The 24,139-nt window shown below is 34.8% G+C and overlaps 1 protein-coding gene across 1 annotated transcript; it reads right to left on the bottom strand.

Annotated features, from left to right (window-relative positions):
- Positions 1 to 608: 608 nt before the first annotated feature.
- Positions 609 to 22,535, bottom strand: LOC148948704 (inactive hydroxysteroid dehydrogenase-like protein 1). The gene is made up of 4 exons (XM_089094616.1): positions 22,278 to 22,535; positions 8,126 to 8,580; positions 5,435 to 5,659; positions 609 to 2,162 (listed from the first exon to the last, which is right to left on the bottom strand). The coding sequence occupies exons 1-4, from the start codon at positions 22,489 to 22,491 to the stop codon at positions 2,025 to 2,027; spliced, it is 1,032 nt and encodes a 343-aa protein (XP_088950742.1). The 5' UTR covers positions 22,492 to 22,535; the 3' UTR covers positions 609 to 2,024.
- Positions 22,536 to 24,139: the final 1,604 nt, after the last annotated feature.

The following is a 24,139-nucleotide window of genomic DNA, read 5'->3' as shown; positions in this document are numbered from 1 at the left end:
CGGATAAAATTTTTATGATTCGAAGATTTCGAACAGAAAATATCAAGTGCAATATCGAAATTTTAAAGTCGAAGAATCCTATAAAACTTAAGTGTGAAAAGTCTATTGCTAATCATTAGAAAAAATATCTGGTTGCGATTTCTCAAACTATTGAACCTTCGAATTTCCATAGACTTACTGGTATTCAGACTAGTATTGTGTCACCATAATTATAGAGATTTTCCAAAGACTTATTTCTCTTTACTTTCGACACCGGTTTCCTACGTCCAAGGTCATCCCATGCTTGTCCAGTTTTACCCCTTGAGCTGAGTAAACTCGGACATCCTAGACGAATTCGTCTTAAATAGATGTTTCCGCCCAGGCTTCTAATAATCTAGAATAGCTATAGTTAACGCAACTAAGCTCTGAGCTTTCTCTTAGCGTTATAGAAAAGCAAAAAAAAACTATTTTTCGATAAACAAAAAGTTGTGCCCAAAATATGTGGAAGCTCATCCCACTCTCCTTTGAAGTGTTGAACTGGAATTACTTTACTTTGGGAGCTCTTACTTCGTCAGTCCTTTGTAAAAATCGACCCAAAGGATTCATAGAGTAAAATAAAATAAAAGAGATGAAATAAAAAGATTTTATAATAATACTTAGAGGAATCCATAAAGAACAAAACAATCACCTAACAAGAATATACAATAAATGAGGTAACGAAATATTACAAAACAAATCAGACACAAGCTTTCCTAAACCAAAGTAAATCACAAACTTTTAGATCTTGATCAAATAAAAACAATGGGGCTTCCTCATTGCTACCTTTACCGTTTGAAAAAAAAAATGTCCATCTCACATTCACACACATGACATGTCACATTTTTTTAGTTCTACAGTATCACCATTTTTTGTTACAAATCTCTAGTAAATCAAGTTTGGAGCATAAATACTAGAGGGAGACCGAAAGATTCGTATGATATTGCTATCGAGAACTTGCTAAAATAAATTTTGAAGTTGAACATTGAAGTTTTAACCGTAGTTTTGGGGTAAAACCGAACAGATCGAATCGCCTTAAATTTTTGCAAAAAAATATTGCAAGAAATCAGTTTTGACACGAACATAACATAGTTTTGACACAAAACTCTTAACTAAGCTTTCATTTTGTCAGTGTTTATCTCAGTATTTTCGCTTCATCATCGGTTAATTTGGCAGTGCATTCCTACTTCTATTAGCAAAATAAAAAACTGCGAGATACGTAGCGGTCTTGCAAATAAGAGTTGGCATTAACTGAAGTGGTCGTCAGTGCATTCTGTCGTATAATCTTTCCCTGTTCGTCTTAAGCAACAAGACTGAGACAATACTGAGTGAAGTAACTAGCTTATTTAAAAAAAAAGGTAGGTAAGAGACAAAGTATTTAAAAGCCAACGTGCGTCACGTAGCTTAAAAATGTAAGCATGTCAGGTATAAAAAGAAATTTAATCTAGGCGAGCGGGAAGGAGGGGAGGGGTTAAACGCTCAATTACATCCGAGAGAACAAAAGTTATGAATTGCTTTTACGGAATTTTTGTTTACAAGTATACCATGTTTTCAGCAATATCTAACACATCTCAGTAGCACGAGTGCTCAGAGGCTTCTCCCTCTCCCCCTCCCCCATTCGCCCTGCTTATATTCCTAAAAATCGTTTACAGTTGACTGGAAAAATGTATTCGAAAAAAGTATTTATAAAAGACCAGTTTGTGTTGTTAAGCTGCATAACATATTTTGTTAAGTAACAATGTGGAAGCTCAGTCTTTCTGGCCAAATAGTAAGCACATGATTATTTTCTGCTTACTGTTGGTACCAAATCAGAAAGAAAAACAATATTCTCGTTCAAAAAACCAACAACGAAGGAAATGACAGTAAAAAGAGAGGAAAAATAATGATGAACTAGTGTAGCCCAAATACTGATCAGGTTGGAGCTTAAACTCTTACTGGCCAGTGAAAAAAATGAACTTCTGTGAGCAACAACTCATACTCTTTCCATTAAAAGTGAAAGATGAAGAAAATTAAACCGCAACTACATTTTGTTTCGTTTCTTTTTGGGGGGCAATCCCTTTTTTCTCAGCATCTTTTCTTAGTTGAAGCTGAAGAATTCTACCAGTCCATATCCACATCCAAGTGGGAATGGCAGTTGAGAATCCATGCTAGAATAAATAAAAATTTACATTAACAAATTTTAGCTTCAAAAATTGAAACCAGAATTATAAGAACAACAACAACATTCTCATGGCTGATGTTACTCCCAAAATGGTATTCTCTCGCAAATTCTACATAATATTCTCTCATTCCTACATAATGATACTCCTTTTTTCCCAAGCAAAAACAGGCGATATGCGCGATGCAGATTCAGAAAAATGGGGGAATGACAAAATTGAAAATATGATGTAATTTATATTGGAACATTTCGAGATTGGTAGGAGAAAAGAATATTTATCTTATACTTTCCCGTTTTTTTAAACTACTTTAGCATGATAATTATTTTTTAGAGAAATATTATGCATGAACTAGATGAATTTTGAGATCAGCATAAAAAATTACTTTTATTTTGACAAACTGAGATACATTTCACCCCTTAATCCAGAGGTAGGACAAAGATCTAAGGACAACTGCCACCCCTCCTAATTCGGTAATGCAAAGGGAGACCTGAGTGACAGGGTTTTCATAAGTGAGCGATATCTTGCATTTTCTTGATGTCAAGAAATTACAGGGTTCGTTAAGTCTCACAAATTTTGCACTGATAAAGTACACGCACATAAAAATTCAAGTTCCAAATAAGATTAGACATTGAAGGTTTTCGACTAGTGCCTCTCATCTGGTAAGGAGTATTATTTTTATCTCTTATTAGACAGCGTTTTTTCTCCTTTTTATTAAAGCCAGTGTTCGAAGGAGTCTATTAGGGTCTTGTATTGATAATTTCCACAGTTAAAATTACGGGGACCTAGCTTACACTGATTGCCACAGGTCTTGATGAATTAACCATCAGCAGGTCCGAAATGACCAAACTTAGTTGTTCAACGTTGTGTACCACAGACAACAGGGGGCGAGGTGGATATTTTTTCACTTGGGGCACGGACTAAGAATTGTATTCAGCGTGTCAAAGAAGATCTAATTGAATTAATATCATTTGCAGAGCTTGCAAGTAGGCGAAAATATTTATAATGTCTTTAAAAACATGCAACCGATATGGTATCCATTTGCAATAGTTGTCATCAATCACTACAGGTTGCGCGCTAGCAGGTTGGTGTTCATGGTTGGCTTTAATATTGGCTTCATTTCCTTTGTAAGATAATAATGATGATTTCTTCTTAAACATTATACATTATAATCAATGAATTACACAACAAGAATCACTACATGCCAAAATATTATCTTTTGAACATGTTGATGAAGATTGTTACTAAAATAATTAGCAAAATTCGGAAAAACCTTTTATCACCTCAAATCATATTTGTTTATTCTCCCATAAAGAGGACTGCATCTTTGTGGATATATAAAAGCAACTCACACGCGTCTCTTTTTTCTGAAAGGGCTTGACTCAAGTCATGAAATTTGCAGAATATACATGGCCTTCTTAGTGCATTGGTACTCGCCTCCGGGTGGGAAAAGCACAGAGCCATAAACTTCATAAGAATCTATGTTTATTTGGTATCCTGCATGAGCCCAGTGGATTACTGTGCCCATGGTCTAAAGTACTGCAAAGACAGTCTTGGCTTTATGCATAAAAAAATAAAAGCAATACGCAAGGATTAGCAACTAAATTTAAACAACTTTTCTGAAAAAAGTAAAAAAAAAGGAGTAAATAATATCATATTAGTTAACAGATATCATATTAAAGAAGACTATACTTTGAGACTAAGATCCTTGTGTTCTTGTGTTTTTCCTCATGTGCCCTCAGATCTATTCAAAATAAAGTCATTTGAATTCGAATGGAATGTTATTATCTAATTCATTACCATCAGACATATTCATTGAAAAATTGTATTTTAGCCAAATACCCACGCAAATAGCTCTTTTTTCAAATACATTTATTTTGTATTTTGCTTACCCAGCTTAAACTGATGTTTGATTTGATCGAACCTTTGTCGAAAACCTCTGTACCTGTAGGTACAAAATTAATCAGTTCAATCCCAATAAAATTATCAGTATTGTATTCACAATAACAAGGGAATATAAGCTTTTTTCTCTTCTATCTTAACAAGGGAAATAATCTTAAATATTATTGTATTAGTCTTGACTTCTTTCATCACAAAGTAGCAAAGATGTATACTATTAGGGATTTTAACTTGCGGCCTCCAGGCCTCATTTTCAAACGGAAGTGTAGCACAATTGATAAAGTCTCTCTTTCAAGAATCGATGGAGTTAGTTCCAATGAATAATACCATGGGAGGACAGGCAATTTTTGATTGCATTAATGGGGTTCTACAGAAAAATAATCCCACTTGTAAAGTTGTCTTCCATAGCGACTGCTGTGGTGTTCCTTTGATGCATGAAAAGAGCAAGGGCTTAATGTGTTAATATTTAAGCAAGAATTGACGAATAACAAAACTTTCATCACATGCATTATACATCAAGAACTTATGTGCATTAAGGTAATAAAGACAGATGACGTTTTGTTGTATCTGAAAAAGTAATAAATTTTTAAGATCATGTGGATTAAATAAGCGACAATTTTACGTTTTATTTTAGCGAAATAGAAAGCAAGTATTCCGGGCTCTCTTACTATGCTGAGGTCTGTTGACGATCCTACTCGAAGATATCGAAGTAGTTCTAGAATTTAAAAGATGACATATGTCAATATTTTAATTCAAAAAGCCAGCCCACGATCATGATAAGTGATCCATTTTGACTGCAAAATTTTTCATTGACGGTTGATATTAAAAGCATCTGAATGATTAAAATTTATCACAACAACGGAAAAAGAAACTTAAAACAGTAACAAGGGATACAATTTACATGCTAAAAACTCAAGTTGGTTTTATGGAGAAAATATTTGTGAGATGAATATTTGACGCATTTTCTACATGTCACGTGCACAAATCAAGTTCAAGTAACGCTGCATCTTGTCATATTCACGCTGAAAGGACTGGGGATAGAATTTGAAGCAAGGTTTGAAGATTTCAAATGCTTGGATACCAAATTAACAAAATTTCTATCTAATTTTACAACATGTATATAGTTATTACCTAATGATAGACAAATGGAAGTAATAGATTCGCAGCAGTTCAGATTTAAAAGAAAATTCAAGGAATTTGGTGAGCCTTAAATTTACAGCTTTTTACTGGTAAAATTTCGAAATACTAGATAGTTAGCACATGTATTATCTCCATGTTTGGAAGTACATTAGGTGCAAGCACTTCAAATTTCCAGTTAATGGACACAAAGTGGATATGGTGCAACTGTCAAAAATATACCAAACCTGAATTTCATGCGTCCAATAGCCAGTGCACCGTGGAGACCTTCCTAGAGTGCACAAGGCACTCCGAACAAAAGATTGAGCATTGGGCACCAAAAAATTTTTCGCCAATTTGTCGCTAAAAATCGTCATCTTTGTCGCTATGTAAAAGGGAATAACGGTTTGAACATCAATACCTTTGGAGTACAGTTCAGCCCGAAGTCCTTGGGAAAAATAATCGACATATATCTAAAAAAAGTAGAAATAAAAGACAGAAGTTAATATAAAATCATTTAACAAGGCTTTGCCTGAGCCATAGCCAAACTGGTGGGTAAAAACAGAATTACCAACACATACACCGTCATTAATGTACCCCATGCAAAATGCTTAACTTCACTTTATGTTTAACTTTTTTTTAACTTCACTTTATCTTTCACTTTTAAATGAAATGTTTACGATAGTTCAATCAAAGTGAAGATAGGGGGTATATTCTTTTATTTTATTTTAGCAATGTGGATCCTTGGAATAACATTTTTCTATGTGCATGCTATCAGATAAAAGATATGATGGCAAAACATTACTAGGAAATATTAAGGAACAAGTTAAGTGTTTACAAACACTTTTCAAACCAAGCTCCCAACATTTAACTTCTTCGCTTCTGAAGTGCAAGTGCGACACCACAATCAAACGAAAACTTAGACCATTTATAAATTTTAGCCTTTTTATTGACAGGTGTGACTGCAGTTTGGCTTGGGCAGTAGCCTTAAACAGCAAATAGTAATTAATTAGGTGTACAAATTCTAATTGTCAAATATATAAATCATAGAAATTATCATTAGGATAAGACCATACATTCGCAAAGTAAAGAAAAATGGACACAAATTCCAATTATTTTAATTCAATATCTAATTCATAATAAAATTCTGCTCTACAAAAAAAAATACACAAAATATTTATATATTATCCAACAACCAAATAACATAAGCTAGCCTTTGTGCATTGATTTCAATGGGGAAGGGGGGGGGGGATTTATTTCCCCTGTATTTTTCCCTCCCACCAAGATTTCCAAAAATACCTTTTTTTATGTTTTCATTTGAAAAAATCATAAAAAAAACAAAATTTGTCCCCTACTAGATCTTGAAAAATACATTTGCCCCTTCCCCTCCCGATTTTCATGGATTGGCTAATGTGTGTCATTGTGTCATTAAAGCAAAAAAAGTATAGGATATGTTCCAGAACTCAGTCATCATTAATAAAGGATTTAATATCGTGCCCAAAAATTCAAAAGACTAAAGTGTATTATGACTGGGAGTGAGCTATCCCAGGGCTGTATCCAGGGATTTTTGTTCAGGGAGGGGTGATAAAAAACTTTAAAAAACCCAACAAAATTACTTTACATAAATTTATCTCAATTTTGTACAAATCAAACAAAACTGGTGAGGGGGACATAATTCAGACATATTGCACAACCATTAAGCAGATGAAATTGTCAAAGTTTACTAAAAACTAAGTCTACCAGTGGGAGGTCCATGCCCCAGAGAGATAGTTCCTGTTTGTATTATGTCAGATGCCCATCATAATGAAAATAACCATCAACCCTCTCCCGCTTTCCCTTCAAAATTCAGCCTAAAATGTTTTACATAACTTCTACAAAGGCTGGTAGTTCAACTTTCAAATTTTCTCCTTCCAAACCCCAATTCGATGCCCCCCCCCATCCTCCTACTGCAGATTTCTTAATATGAGGAATAAAACCATTTACTACAGCTTATTTTAATGTAATGTGCTACCTCAACAGTGGGAATTACATCACAGAAGTTAATAAAGTGCCTCAAGCCTTGCAAGTTGCCACCTTCTGCAAAAAACCTGGTGGACCGGACCCTTAGAAAAAGCGTTGAATTGCAAAGTTAAAGTTTGATATTTGAGTGTGTGTAATCAAAAGAGCTCCTCCAACAACACATCTAGAGCTGCAGCAAACAGCTTTATTTTATTACATTGTAACATAAACAGTGAGATAAGATGAAGACTAAATATCTAATAGTGGAAAGCCCATAATCAATAATAGAAAAAAAGAAGCAGAAAGGAAGAAAAAGAAGTAGAAAGCACTAATTTATCTGAATGTATAGTAGGTTTAGTAACATAGAGTTAAATAAACTGTATTTTCCACAAGTGCTAAACCAAAATATATATTTTATGGAAAACTTTTTGTTGCAACCTTAGTTTTTTCAGCCACAACCTGCATTTATTTGAAACTTGTCACTGAGAGTACTGTACAGGTCCGTCAAAACACCAGCTATACCAAAACACAACTCACAACCAGTTGTCTTTCTGAGACACAGCTAGTTTCTCACAGTCAGGTCCCAGTGATTAAAACAACAACTTTGAAGAAAAAATTAATTGCATACAACTTTTAATTTAGAGTCTAATAAGCCCCTCCCCATACACCATTAAAATATCCAAGCCCACCCAAAGCTAAAGCGTGCGCAGAACTACTTTCATTGTGTCTGGTCCTTATAGTAGTTTTTTTTTTTTTTTTTTTTTTTTTTTTTTTTTTTTGCTTAAGCAATTTTAGATAAAGCTCTAAGAGTCCCAATTCTTCCAGTATATAAGATTCCAGTTTCAACCATGTGCATATGAAAAATATGTTTACTTTCAGGAGAATGGAAACATATTTATATCTAAGCCTAAAGTGCTATTTGCAAATAGGATTGAAATTACCTTAGAAGCAGAGTAGATATTCATATAAGGAAGGGGCCCAATGGCTGAGCTAGAAGATATATTGACAATGGCTCCTCTTTTCTTTCTCAACATCTCAGCAATGACAATCCTAGTCATCATTGTAACACCTCCAATATTAATATTTACGTGATTCCAAATGCGATCACCATTGTACTCTGAAATGTCCATTGGATACTCAAGCATAACACCTGCATTGTTGACCAGTATTCCAAGGTCTTTTCCCTCGAGAACCGTTTTAATTTTATCATAAACTTCTCTACCCTGACTGAAATCAGCTTGAATGACACAGGTTTCAACTTTGAACTCTTTTTCAATTTCGGTAGCTACTTGATTCAGTTTATCTATATTTCTGCTAATAAGGACAATACACATTCCAAGGGATGCAAGCTGCCTTGCATATTCCTTTCCAATACCATCAGTTGAGCCAGTCACAACTATAAAATTAAACAATCTACAATTATTTAACCAAAAAAGAATCTTGAAATTAACAGGCCTATTTTGCAAGTTTGTGCTATGCTTAATTGAAGACTATATTTCAGTTTTAAAAATGAGCATCCAGACCAAGTCAGCCTTGGTGAAGTCTAAAAAAATGTACACAGTCTTCAGTATTTCCTCTTTTGATAAATATACCCCCTCACATCAAAGTGAGTCTAAAGCCCCACAAACCCTCTAAATTTCGGCCATCATTAATACTTTGCTGAAAACAATACATACTTTTTATAAAATCTTTTCATTATGCATTATTACATTTTAAACATTCAATCTAGTTCCATTATTCAATATTCAGTTTATATAAAGCTGTATTTTCAATTTAATATAAAGCAGCTCATTGAAAACCCTGTCTGCCTCTGCTGTGTTGAAAAAGCAGTTCACTAGCATATTTGGTGGTCAATTAACTTTTCATTGTGTAAAAAGAACATGAAATGGAAATGTAGGAAAATTTCTCACATCAGCTCTAGCAAGATTTGGGAAAACTGTTAGATAGTTGTAAAACGTTTTTGCTTCTTGTTTTTTAGTTTTTTTAGTTTTTTTTTTTCAAAGAAACTTGTTTACAGATCTCTTTCAAAGAGATTTGTATTTTACAAGCCAACTACAATTAAAGTTGCAAAATTACAGCTTTTTCTTGTGCAAAATTTATTGAGTGAAATGATACACCAAAATAATCCCTGTTTTTTTATAGCTCAGTGGTAAATTCACATTGTGAACACTTTACTTCACCTTGTAAGGATCAAATATCCATAACAAATGCTGATTTTCTTAAAAGTTGTGCAAAACTTTTGACTCAAATTTTGGTATTAGTTTTGCTTGTTCAAATAAGAATTGAATTTTTTATGTTGCAAGCCAACTGTGACAAAATTTGAAATAGTTGTTTTCTTTAACTTAAACAAAGCTGACATAAAATTCTATGTTTTTGCAGTATAGTGCAAAAAGTGTATTTTGTCTGCCAATTGTATTAGAATTGTGACTTTTCATATGGACCATGTCAAACATGTCTTTGAAGTTTAGATTTCAGTAAAAAATGATTTTAAGCCAATAAGAATTTTGTGTTTTCTAAACCAACTGTGATGGAAGTTTAAAAAGAAATAATGATAATAAAAATCAAATCACATGCACAAACTTGTAGTATGCACTATAAAATTTGACAATAAAGAGATAATCTTTTACAATAATAGGCAATTGCTCTAACAGCAGAACGCAATTCTAGTAGCATTGACTGTTATAACTAGAAAAAGCATTGAACAGCAAATCAAGTGATGTACATTCTTTTTTACTATCTGATGTCTGAGTTATAAGATGAGTTTACTGATCATGCATGGGTCATCTGGTTAAGGTTTATTACAGGTCAGACATCAGATAGAAGAAAGAGAAATATACATTTAGATTCTCTGCTCAATGCTTGGAAAATTTATAGATGAGGTGCGTTTTTCCAGCATGTTTCCAAAACCTTAACTATGTCCTGAGGAGGTCTTTTGAAGTATCTACTTCCTCTCCTTCTTCCTTCAAGGACACTGACCTTAAATAAACTTGGAAAAACTTGTGTTATAAAGTGAAACTTTTAGAAATAGATTTACAGCACACACATGACTCAGAAAAAGTGTTTTGAGTTTTATAACTTTTTTAAATCCAGATTTATAAGGTACTAAATAATGTGAAAAATCATGTCTTGAACTATTGAAAAAAATATGGCTTGAAATGCTAATCAGATTACTAGAATCGTGTCTTCAAAACTCAGAATCAAAGAAAAGTGGACTCAAATCAAAATTATAGGGAAATAATTTTTTCAAATGTTAAATAGCTATACAGCTATGTTTTACACAATCTCCTAACCATTTGAAATAGGGAAGAAGTAGAAAAAGAATTGAAAAACACCTTCCTAGAATCTGATTTAGGGTCTGAATTCATTCTAGAAAGTTTCATTCTCCTAATAAACTACTTTCCAACTTAGTAAAACGCCCCTCATCTAGAATTCCACCTAATGTTCTTTCACAATTTAAAAATTATTGCTGTTATCTCCCGGACCCCCCCCCCCCCAAAAAAAAAGACCAGAGATTGATCTAGGCTATAAAAATTTACTGAATTTGTACGTTTTAATTATTGTCAGTGCATGTTTCTTGTCAACAGTTTGTTCATAAAGCAAAACAAAGCCTTAATTGTTTGTCTTACAGTAGCTTTTTGAATCCTAAGAAATGAATAAACCAGGTGTATATTTTGAGTTTTGCATTCTTTGTGCAGATTAGGTCAACCAGGCTTTTGACTGATGGTGGACTTTTGTGGTATTAGAAGCACTTTAAAAGCCTACTTTGAAGGGTATACTGTGGAAGGGTATTAGCATATTGCATTTAAATAGACAATGGTCAATTGTTTCATTTCTTACATTGCAGGATCTGCAAAATAGGGATGAGGGAGTTAGACCAGCAGAATTTGGGATTTGATACAAAAAAGCCTGCAGGTTTAGCCCATTTGAGCCTGCAGGTCTAGCCCATTTGACCCTGTAGGGATTCTATGGTAAATTTTAGAGATATGAACTTGAAAAGGGGGATAAATTCAGTTTATTATTTGTCAGACAAGCCACCCATAACCTCCATCAAAACATATCTCCAAGAAGGAATAGTCTCCTACATAAATATTTGGAAATGTTTAGCAATTTCAGCAGCACAATGATTACCCATTATATGGGAGTGGATTGTGTACTGGAAATGTGATGTTATACCTCTAAAAGCAAGTGCATTTGTGAGTATATGAAAATGGATACAATCTATGTCCAGCTTTTAGTGAGGGACATATCCAGCAACTCCAGACTTGGAATCTGAGTCTATTATAATATTTTTGTATTAAAACTGGGTGGGTAATTACTTATAATATGTTCCAAAGCCATAATAATGGCATTTCATTCAGCTGACACAATACATCAATTACCAAACAGTTTCTTAACCACTGTAACATTAAGGGAGGGAACATAAGCTCCACGTGACACTTTTCACTCATTCTTGACCCATCAACAAAATTATCAACAAAAACTGGTTAAGTCCCAAGCAATTTTTAAAGTCCAGCAATTTTTTCTAAAGATACTGGATGGTGGTAAGTTCTTTTGTCCAATATGGGAATTTTGTATTTATTATGGGAAATTTTCAAGTCCACTGAGAGATCTGGGGGAAAGTAACGGCAATAGACCCAGCCAGGACTAGGAGTTTTATTTTAACAATTACAAATTCATTTGTAAATGCCTCTAAACATGGAGCCATTTCTTAGCCAGTTATGCAATGTGTGTAAGCTATTAGCTTTAACTTTTGAAAAGTAGCAAAATAGAAGGAACATTTTTGACCCATCAAAAAAAACTGGTTAAGTTCCAAGCAATTTTTTAAGTTCAGCAATTTTTTCTAAAGATTCTGGATGGTGGCAATTTCTTTTGTCCAAGATGGGAATTTTGTACTTATTATGGGAAATTTTCAAGTCTATTGAGAGATCTGGGGGAAATCAAGGGCAATAGATCCAACGGAGTTTCATTTAAACAATTATAAATTCATTTTGTAAATGCCTCTAAACATGGAGCCATTTCTTAGCCAGTTATGCTATGTGTGTGATCTTATAGCTTTAATTTTTGAAAAGTAGCTAAATGGGAGGAGCTTTCTGTTATTATTGATGGTCTACTGTTTTTATGCAGAACTTACCAATCAGTCTTACTTCAGTGGTGGCTAAAATACTTGAGTGGATTGTGAATGCTGAAATTCTGGCACATCTCTTCATCAATACTATTTTGTCCCCTCACCAGCACAGCTTTCACCCAGGAAAATTGGTTGAGACCAATATCCTTTAAATCTGACATTGTAACAGATCACATGGATAAAGTAATCCCTGTGGCCTGATTCTGTTGGATCTGGCTAAGGCTTTTGAAAAGTTGCCTACCACCTCACATTAAATCTTATAGTAGCAGGCACCCCACATGGACATAGTCAATTGGGTCATAGACTTTATGACAGGTCAGACTCAGCAGGTTCAACTCTTGTGATGCAGGTTCCAGGGCTTGTGATGTTATAAGCAGAGTCCCTCAAGGCACTATTTTGGGTCCTACTATATTCGTCATATATATCAACAATATAGTGAATGAAATAAAAAACAACATCACTTTCTATGCTGATGACTCCAAGCTGTTTAGATTTGCTAATCAAAAAAGCCTGCAGTGTGACCTTCTTACAATCCAAACATGGCACAAGATTGCCTACTTGAGTTCAAGATATTGAAGTGTAGTGTCCTTCACTTTGGCAGCACATAACCCTTCTTGCCAGTAAGGCTATAGTCACGCCTGTATTGGATTTTGGTGCATTTCTAATCTCCCTTCCTATAAGAATCATACTAGCCTAATTAAGGGAGTTCAGAGGCATGTCACAAAGTGCATAGCTGGCCTGCATAATCTCCCTTACAACAACAGACTGGAGCCAGCAACATACAATGATATGTTTTCAAGACATAGTACTCAACTAAATAACCCTTTATTTACCAAAATTTCAAGCCAGCAACATACAAGAGGCCACTCACATAGGCTATCAAAACATCTAGTTAATACACAAATAGAGCAACATTTTTTCTCTGAGCATGCTGTCAGTGACTGGAATAGTCTTCAAGCTGAAATGGTGATTGTGCCCACAGCTGCATCCTTTAAGTTCAGACTTGATAAGAAATGGAATTACATGTCATTTGAAATATTAGTGGAACTGCCTGTCCCATTCAATTACCCACTGATGCCAACCTCATCATAAGTGTCTTGCTGGGAGGCTGATGCTGCTTATCGTATCCAACCATCTTGCATACTCTATCTGAAGTTGTTTTTGTGCAATAGTGTCAGCTTTACACCACTGAAGAATGGTCATTACAGGCCATACCTATCTTGTGGTCACCATAACTGAAGCCTGCTCAAATTGAATCTCTCTAGTTGGCCTCTCTTACAGCATGTTACTGGGTCCTAACACAGTCACGAAATTTCACCAATCTTGACATGGAGCACAACTGTTATGGACCTTTCTTTTGCTCTGAAGTGTAAATTGAGGTAATTAAAAAGCTTAGACATTGTGGGTTTCCTGAGGCCAAATATGAGGCAAGTCATATCACTTTGTGTAGTTTTGACTTTCAGCAGTTGGGTCTTTGCACAAGCACCATATATAATGAGCACATAATCAATTAGGGGCCTTATGACACTCTGTATGAACAGTAGCTAAAAGCCATGCAGTTGCCCATATTTATATATCAACAAAAGAGGGTTGATGCAATTATGACTTTAAAGCTGCTAGACTCTGGGGTAGTGAGAGATTTACTTATCACTTTTCTGGGTCTTAGATGATGTGCAATTGTCATGATAGCAACCATTATATGTGGAAAGAATCTGATTTGAGAATAAAAAATACTTCCTTCCAAAGTTGATGATGATGATGCAATTCATTCACAGTGAAATGAAATAGCAGTGAGCAAACTATCAAAATTAAACTAGACTCAGTGAGATAATTACAAACCTTTGACTACTAAATTGATCAGAAGAAAATCCCTAACTGAAGAAAGTAACTGAATTTCTTGAACATTATTCTATCCTGAGATATTAAGCTTGGAAATTACCCTTGTGATAGCCTTTTTTTTAAATAACACCCTTTTTAGCTCCCGTCATGATTACCGAGAAGTCAAAAATAGAATCTCCGTTATTTTTCTAAAAAAAAATCCCGGAACACTTTGTGTCCGAAATGCAGCCAAAACCAAACGTCCAAGAGAGAGCCCCAAGAAAAAGGTGGAAAGATTCCTGTTATGTACTTTAGACCTATTAGAAGACTCTAAAGCATTACTTTGTGATGGGTGTGGGAAATGGATGTGTTGTGACTGCCTGAAAATATCCAATGCAGAGTATGAACTTCTTGCGAAAATGCAGGAGAAAATGGTTTCAAATGGGACAGTGCTTGGTGTAAATCAAATGAGACCACCCCTAAATCGATTATCCCCCCCCCCAACCCGCAGCTATTATCCAAGATATTGATCAGTGATCACACAAGCAATAGGAAACCTTCAGAGTAGTCACCTTCAGTGTCAACCTTCAGTGTAAATAATGTAAATATGTGTGTTACCAAACATGTTAGTGCTATTTCTACGGAGACTCTTATCCATGACTAGTGACAGTTCATTGGAAAGGGAAACAAGTTCTGGAAGCTATTGGACTGCTAACTTGAAAGCGCCAGTGACCATTTTAAGCGGAACATATGAGGAATCGGGTCAGCCAAGCAAGAGGACCGACAACTGGAGTAAGTAACACTAAAAACAAGTAAATCCAGATTTTTCTATTCTAATTACTAACGTAGATTAACATTCTAACAAAATAAATGAGCTGAAATTCGTGATTTATTTCAAAAATTCTAATCTGATCCTATTTGATTGATTTGTTTTCCGAGTCTAGTAGCAACAGGCTCCAAGATTCCCATGTTAAGATTCCAGGGTATGGTGTCGTGTCTAATCTACAGTCTCCAGAATGCAGGCATGGTAATAACCAGAGTAGGCTGTATTTATAGAAGCCCATCTGCCTCAGATTGCCAAGAAACTGAGTGGACAATAGCAATTATGCTGCATAAAGCAACTATGAATTACACAGGGAACCTACTTATAGCTGGTGATTTTAACTTCCCTGACCTTATATGGAAAGAGGGATACCCATATACACCTGTACTTACAAACAGAAGCACAAATCCATTCACAGAGTCCCTTCACAACCTTAATCTCTACCAGATTGTCAAACAAGCTACTAGAGGCCAACTTTTCCAGAGACCAACTCTACTGGACCTAGTGTTCTTATGGGATAAAGACCAGCTTCAGAACATAAATTACTTACTCCCTCTAGGAAAGAGCGATCATTTAATCCTAGAAGTGAATCTGTCATTTCTTAAGATAAAAAATGATTACATAAAGAAAACTTTATAGATTATGGGGCAGATAGAAAAGAGTTGGAAGGCATACTTTGGTCATTTTTCATTCAAGGGGACGTCACCCAACAATGGGCTAACCTAAAGGACGAGCTACTTATACTTCAAAAAAGCACACATCAGTAAAACTCACGCCAAAGCCCAAAACACTATCTTTCATGACCCCCGAGATACGCAAGGAAAGAAACAGGAAGGGATGGTACTGGAGAAAGTACAATAAAGGAGGGAAAGAAGAATACTACCAGAAATTTGCAATAGCTCAGAACAAACTAAGAAGCCTAACTAAACAACTTTACGCAAGTTACAAGTCCAAGCTAGCTGATAATAATAGAATAACCTGAAGAAGTTCTGGAAGTATATATCTAGTAAGAACCATAGCAGATGGTCAGTAAAAGCACTCAGTACAGATGATAGCAAGGAAGTGACTAACTTGAAGGACATTTCCAAACTCCTCAACAGGCAGTTTGTGTTGGCTTTCACTAATGAACCAGATGGCCCTCTTCCTTAGAGCTCATCATACTACATCCCTAACCTGATGCCACCTATTCTACTTCCCCCCCCCCCCTGTCTTCCAAAAGCAACTTGAAGTGCTAGACATCAACAAGTCCGCCGGTCCTGATAACTTGCACCCAAGACTATTGAAGGAGATTGCCAAAGAAATTGCAAAACCACTATGTAATATATTCCAACTGTTGCTTGACTTGAAAAAGGTACACATAGACTGGAAGCTGACCCATGTCACCCCAATACTCAAGAAAGGTGACCACACCAAAGCCAAAAACTATAGATCCATCAGTCTGACATCAGCAGTGGCAAAAACCCTTGAGCAGATTGTGAATGGTGAGATTCAGACACATCTCCATACCAATAATATACTTTCCCCCAACCAGCATGGCTTTCAGCCAGGAAAATCAGTTGGGACCAATCTCCTTGAGACATACATCATCATAACAGATCACCTAGAGAAAGGAATCCCTGAGGACCTGATTTTACTAGACCTAGCTAAGGTTTTTGACAAGGTACCACGCAACCATCTCAAATTGGAACTTATGGCAGCAGGTACCCATGCTGACATGATTGATTGGGTCATGCACTTTCTGACTGGTCAGACTCAGCAGGTTCGACTCTTCACAGCTAATGGTAACAAGGTTTTCTCTGAACCATGTGATGTTGTAAGTGGAGTTCCCCAAGGTACTGTTTTGGGCCCTACCCTATTCCTCATATACATCAATGAAATGGTGAATGGAACAGAAAACAACATCACTCTCTATGCTGACAGCCCCAAGCTTTTTGGGCCTGCAAATCAGCAAAGTCTGTAGTGTGACCTTCATAAAATCCAAACATGGGCACAAGATTGGCTACTTGAATTCAACACATCAAAGTGCAGATGTTCTTCACTTTGGAATCAACAACCCCTGTCACCAGTACAACATGTACAATCCCAATTCACAGGCTGACTTAGTACTAAAGACAATTCCCAAAGAAAGAGATCTAGGAGTGCTGATAGATGAACAATTGAAGTTCCACAGCCACTGGCAACAAGCAGTTTCAAAAGCAAATTCAAGCCTCAGTCTTCTCAAATGCACCATAACCAGCCGTTCATGTAAAGTCTTTCTAAGGCTATAGTTAGGCCTGTTTTGGATTTTGGTACATGTCTCACCTCCTCTTCCTATAAGAATAATACCAGTCTAAACAACAGAGTTCAGAGGCATGCAATACCAGTCTAATCAAGGGACTTCAGAGGCATGCCATGAAGTGCATAGCTGGCCTACAAGATCTCCCATACAACAAGAGACTGGAATGCACACAGCTGCCAACACTTGTCTTCAGACACCACTATTGTGATATGATGCTGACCTACAAGTATAATGCACAACCAAATAACCCCCTTTTTACCAAACATTCAAGTCAGCACCATACAAGAGGACACTCACAAAAGCTATCAAAATGTTCAGTCAATACACAAACGAGGCAACACTTCTTCTCTGAGCATGCTGTCAATGATTGGAATAGCCTTCAAGCTGAAACGGCGACTGCACCCACATCTGCATCCTTCAAGTCCAGACTGGACAAGGAATGGAATGACAAGCAATGGAAATATGAGTGGGATGGACACTGATACCAACTTCATCATAAGGAGTATCTTGCTAGGAGGCTGATGCTGCTTTGGGCTTAAATTGCATCTCTCCTGCAGACATCTCTTATGGCATGTCACTGGGCCTTAACACAGTGACAAAATTTTGCCATCATTGACCTGGAGCACAACAGATCCTGTATGGACCTTAATTGCTCCAAAGTGCAAATTAAGGTAATTAATTAATTAAGGTAAAGATATCATAGGAAAGACTGTTACCCAAACTTTTCTTCTTTTCTTTTAACTAAAACTAGGTTTTTAGGTTCCTGTAACTGATATATTACCTTAAAGCTCAGGGCCATACTAGGCCTTGTTAGGAGGGGAAAGGGATATAATGATAAATTGGCAGTTTTTTATATTACTCAGTTAGAATGTGAGCATACCACTTGATGAGTCTTTAATATGCTTTCTAAATTGTTTTACTGCTTCTTTTGCTACTTTTATTTTGAGCTCTTTAAGAGACCCTAAAAGTGACAACTTGTTTTTAATTATGTGCTAGTAGAAAAAAAATAACTACTAAAAGATTCTGAAAAAATCATAAATACCCACCCTATATCTATGCTACCATAATTTACTTATCCCCTTGCTTTTTATATTCCATTTTGAGCCTGTGATGGTGTTCAAAACAGCCCATAGTATCCAAAAGTTTTAAAATGTGTTTCTAAAAAACAGTCTAGTGACAATAAATTACCATTTGTAGCTAGTTGAGGAATGATAATTGTTGTTTTCATTATTCTCAATAGTAAGATGTTGTTTTGAAAACAAATTTGCTGGAAAAAGAGCTTAAAACCTCTCAAAAAAGGTGTCATGAAAAGACAAATGTACACCATTGATGGAAACCCTGAACAAGAAACACTAAACTCACCTTGAACAATAAGGAAAATCACATCTTTGCATGGGTAGCATTGTATCTTCTTTTTTTTATGTTAACAGGGTGTTGGAACATCATAGACTACTTTAAGAGATCATTTAAAAGCTAATTTTTATATCTAATTTGTTTTTAACTAATTTTTTAACTTTATATCATAGTCTGAGAACAATATACAAGACAATATGTTACACTTTAGGGCCTGATTAAGGGCTTAGAATGAAATTAGTCCCAGAAGTAACTATTGAATTTGGAAAGAACATAAAAAACGGGCATCAAGTGATGTATTCACTTTGTTCCTAGCTAAATTATATGAATATGTGTAAATTTGCCAAATAAACCCTGGGTAAGTATCTCCAAGCTACTATTACTACCCTCTTTTTATTTTTGGTGAATTTGTAATAGACAACATAATTTAGCTAGGATAAAAGTGAATGCATCACTTGATTCCTTTTTTTATGCCCTTTCCTAATTCAATAATTGCTTCTAGGGTGAAATTACAAATTACATTTTGAGGGACCCAAAAGGTAAAATAGTCCATAGTAATCAACAGTTGAAAAACACATTCCTAAAAAAACTGTCTAGTAAAAAAAAGTGTCATTTTTAGCAGATTCAAGAATAAAGTTGTTATTTTCCTTAGTTTTAATAGTTAAATGTTATTGTGTAAACAAATTAGTAGGAATTTTTAAAAAGAGCTTGAAACTGCTCAAAAATGACATTACAGCAAAACTGGCATAATTTTTGAAGGGTTTCTGGCTTCTTTTTTTTATTCCTTCCTTAAATTACCTTAAATTGCACTAGCCAGCGATAAGGACGAATCCTGTAGACGCTGGTCAATGATGATGGTGGCTCAGCTCATCGGGCGCATCCCAAACTTCAAATTTGTTGTCATACTAACACTTCACTGGCAAGACTAATGAAAACAGTAATTACCATTGCTGAATAAGCTATAAGTGGCAATTTTTTCTCACTAGCCCGTTTTTTTTTTAAACACATTTTTAAATTTTGGTTTACTATGGGCTGTTTTGAGCTATTTAAGGCCTCAAAATGTACTTTCCAATGGAAGCAATCATGGAATTATGAAAGAGCATAAAAATGCATCAAGTGATATATTTCACTTTCATACTAGCTAAATGATGTTGTCAACTATAAATATTTCTTTATTTCTAGGAATATTATATACATGGCTGGTCTATACCTACTAAATTTTGACAGAAGACAAATTACCTCAATTTTTGGCTTTCAATATATTTTTCATTCAGCTAGTTCTAGTTTTTGAAAATGCAACTCTTCTCATTTAAACAAAATTGTAAGCCATATAAAGCTTTTTTCTAAATTAAAGAAATAAATTTACAAAACTGGGGTAAGGTTTATATAAATGGACTATTTAGGTAGCTGAGAAATAAACTTACCTCTATAGCCAGAATTGTATCCTGAATCCAAATTTAATATGCATTTGCATCAGAAATGAACTTTACCCCCACCCATATATATACCAATTCAGGGTGTATATTTGCACATTAGGTGGGGGGGGGGTAAAGTTTAAAATTACCTTTATTGTCAGAATTGCATCCTGAACCCAAATTATAACATTCATTTGCATCAGATATGAATTTTACCCTCCCTCCCTAATGTGCAAATATATACCTTGAATTGGTATATATAGGGTGGTGGTAAAGTTCATTTTCAATATAAATGCATGTTAAATTTGGATTCAGGATGCAATTCTGACTATAGAGATAGGTTTATCTCTTAGCTACCTGAATAGTCTATTAATATAAACTTTACCCCAAAGAAAAGGTATGAGGCTCAAAACACATTCCTTGCTGGAATTTTATTAAACAATTTTACAAGATAAAAAAAAGCCTTATTCTAAAATTTGACCTTATTCTATTTTTCCTAAGCTGCTTTAACTTTCATCCTATATTAAAATTCAACAGGTCATCTAGTGTAATCCTTTTAATAACCTAGGGTAAAAGACCAGTATCCAATTGAGCAAAATTATGTCAAACTTAAAACCTCACATCTTGTTATTAAATGAGAATTGAGCAGGTTCGTGTAGGTGGAATGAATAGCTAAAAATCCAAGCCATGCAACAATATGGTTGTTATTAGAATTATTAAGATAATTCACTTGAAATTATTACTTTATTGACTTACTTAGAAGGACCTCTTTTGGAAATACCAATTATTCTATTTTGATGTAGCCTAAATATCCTTTTAGTGTTTCAGTTTTATTCACATATTAGCAGAAAGCTGATTGTCTTCTGATTCTAAAAATTCAACTTTCAATTATTGATATTTATTCTATAAATCACCAATATTAATTTTATATTTTTTTTTCATTTCAATTGCTTTTCAAAACAGAGACCAAACACTGAATTTATGATGACAAATTACTCCCACTGGGCTGGGTCTAGTGAGAGGTGATTGGGTCTACACTTGTGTTGTCATGCTGAAGTAAAAAAAAGGGCAGTCCAAAAAACCATTGCTATTTTTCCAAAATACCTAAGAAAAGTGGTTGGTAAATTTTTACCATATCATATTATTGAATTATGAATAAAGTGAATATACTACTTGATGCCTTTTTTTATGCTCTTTCAAAATATAATAATCATTTTTGTTGGAAATGAATTTTACCCCCACCCCTATATATACAAATTCAGGGCATATATTTGCACATTAGGGGGGGGGGGGCAAATTTTTTTTCTGCTGTAATTGGGAGGTAAGTTTAAACTTTCCCCTCACCCCCCCACCCCCCTAATGTGCAAATATATACCCTGAAAGGTCAATATCTACCAAATCATATTATTGAGTTAGGAATAAAGTGAATACACCATTCGATGCCTTTTTTTTTGCTGATTACAAATATAATAAGCATTTCTATCAGAAATGAATTTCAGCCCCACCTATATAGGCTATACCTAACCTAACCCTGAATTGGTAGATATAGGGGGGGGGGGTGAAATTCATTTCCAATAGAAATGCTTATTATATTTGTAATCAGCATAAAAAAAGGCATCAAATGGTGTATTCACTTTAGTCCTAACTCAATAATATGATTTGGTAGATATTGACCAAATATATACCCTGAATTGGTATATAGCCTAGGGTGGGGGTAAAATTCATTTCCAACAAAAATGATTAGGCCTATTATTTTTGGAAAGAGCATAAAAAAGGCATCAGTAAATTTCTACCAAATAATATTATTGAGTTAGGAATAAAGTGAATACACCATTCAATGCCTTTTTTATGCTGATTACAAATATAATAATTATTTATATCAGAAATGAATTCCAGCCCCCCCCCCCTATATATTCCAATTCAGGGTGAGGTTAGGGTGTAGAAATATATACCCCGAATTTGCATATATAGGGGGGGGGGCTGAAATTCATTTCTGATAGAAATGATTACTATATTCATAATCAGCATAAAAAAAAGGCATTGAATGGTGTATTCACTTTAGTCCTAAGTCAATAATATGATTTGGTAGAAATTTACCAAGGCATCAAGTGGTATAATCACTTTATTTATAAGTCAATAATATGATTTGGTAAAAATTTACCAAGTTGTCTTTCCCAAAAAGAGGTCTTTTACCCTAGGCTAATTCAACTTGAATACTTCAAAGGATAGGCTAGCAAAAGGTGGATCATTTGAAGGTTTAGCTAGAACTGGTAACACTAACCTGCCCACCTTCCGTATTTTGAGACTAGGTCTTTTGGTCCAAGTACTCGAACAAGTCCATAGAGATAAACAATCTTCACAGACTTGGCAATGACTTGTAATCCCACTTTACCAACATATGCTAGGCCAATTATTGAAAGAACGTCTCTTATTCTATTCAGATTTGCTTCAATAACTTTCCACAAATGATCAAATGAATCTATTGAGAGAGCCATCACTCCAACTTTCTAGCAGTTCTTCAGCTTCTTCAATGTAGGCCTACACCGCAGGACTGCCACCCGACCTGGAATAATTCACTAAATCGGAGAGGAAAAATTTACTAGATCGCATCTGTTTTTACTAAATGCTCAAAAAAAATTTTTGCGTGTGCGACCACGCCGCACGCGCACCATCACGCATCGATTTTTACTATAGGAGGATAATCAATACGATTTTCACAATCTTTTTTCCTTTTTTCTTCTTTTTTTTCTCTTTTCCTTTTTCTTTTGTTTTCATAGTACGATTGAAAATTCCGGAAACCTACAAGTTCAAAAATCCTTTTTTGGATATATATATATATATATATATATATATATATATATATATATATATATATATATATATATATATATATATATATATATATATATATATATATATATATATATATATATATATATATATATATATATATATATATATATATATATATATATATATATATATATATATATATATATATATATATAAATATCAAATATAGCTTCATTTTTAGTTGGTAAGATTTGATACACAGAAAGCTGATTTTGTCGACCTTTACACGCCGGAAGTGAAGTGTTTTGTTTATGAAAATAGGTGACTGTTTGTCTGTCTCTGAGACAGACAAGCAAAATTGTAAAACAGACAAGCAAAAATTGTCATATGTTTACAATAATTTTTTTCCCTGAATTCATGGAATATAAAAAAAAGTTTTGTTTACTATAAATCATGACTTTTTACTAGATTTCGGGAAATTTACTAGATCCTCTAAATTTACTAGATTTTTTTTACTAGATCTAGTAAAATCCTACTGACGGTGGCAACCCTCCCTACACGGACGTAATAAAATTCATATGGGGTGTTGATATTTGTTTACTTCATTTTAAGGGGTTTTTCTGCTGTCCAGACAAAAAAACTGTTTAGCTAATAAATTTCCCAACAAAAGTGTTTCCGCCGTCCAACTAAAATATGTTAGCTAAAATTATGTCGAGAATATCTTTAACAAATTGAATGCTTGTAGGAGAAAATTGTTGGAGGATTTTTTCTGTTAGCTAACAATTTTGTTTCCGCCGTCCAGACAAATACATGTTATCTAACATTGTTAGCAAACAGTTGGACGGCGGAAGAACCTTTTTAATCAATTGACGAGGTCACAGACAAAATCTATGTGATACAGACGTCCAAGTGAAAAACTTTTCTGGTGTCAATCAATTTGGTGCTAGTGCTCGTCTATCCTAAGTTTCTCAGGTTTCTAGCATGCTTGAAAATCATCATACATAGCCAAAAGGCACCGGTGGTTGATCCAGGGGGAGGGAGCGAATGCCCTCCCCCTAATATAGTCTAAAGCAGGGTAATTTAGTTAATTAACGCAAGTTTGCGTTAATTTAACTTGCTCCTAACGCAAGTTCATCGGATGAACCTATTTTGCCCCCCCCCTAAAAAAATCCTGGATCTGCCCTTGAAAGGCACCTGCATACCCGACCCTTTTTTTAAATTTTTTAAGGGCATATAAACAACTGTACCACCTACTTTTTGTCTGGGGAAGCGTTCTAGCACAGACAAAACGTAAGTAATACGGACGTCAAAGTTAAGTGATTTTACAAAACCAATCAACTTTGTACTTGT

The sequence above is a fragment of the Artemia sp. Qi Xiang Cuo genome, chromosome 9 (genome assembly GCF_049724085.1).
Source record: "Artemia sp. Qi Xiang Cuo chromosome 9, ASM4972408v1, whole genome shotgun sequence".
In the NCBI taxonomy this organism is placed as follows: Eukaryota; Metazoa; Arthropoda; class Branchiopoda; order Anostraca; family Artemiidae; genus Artemia; species Artemia sp. Qi Xiang Cuo.
The sequence above is the reverse complement of the archived record's forward strand: the minus strand, read 5'-3'. Positions and strand labels throughout refer to the sequence as shown.

What these genes read in the sequence shown, in the direction of transcription:
- LOC148948704 (XM_089094616.1), bottom strand. Translation starts at nt 22,491, where the DNA reads ATGGCTCTCTCAATAGATTCATTTGATCATTTGTGGAAAGTTATTGAA. An exon ending in AAAATACGGAAGGTGGGCAG is followed by an intron (nt 8,581 to 22,277) that starts GTTAGTGTTACC and finishes TTAATTTTATAG; the next exon opens with TTGTGACTGGCTCAACTGAT. An exon ending in ATTGGACGCATGAAATTCAG is followed by an intron (nt 2,163 to 5,434) that starts GTTTGGTATATT and finishes TATTTATTCTAG; the next exon opens with CATGGATTCTCAACTGCCAT.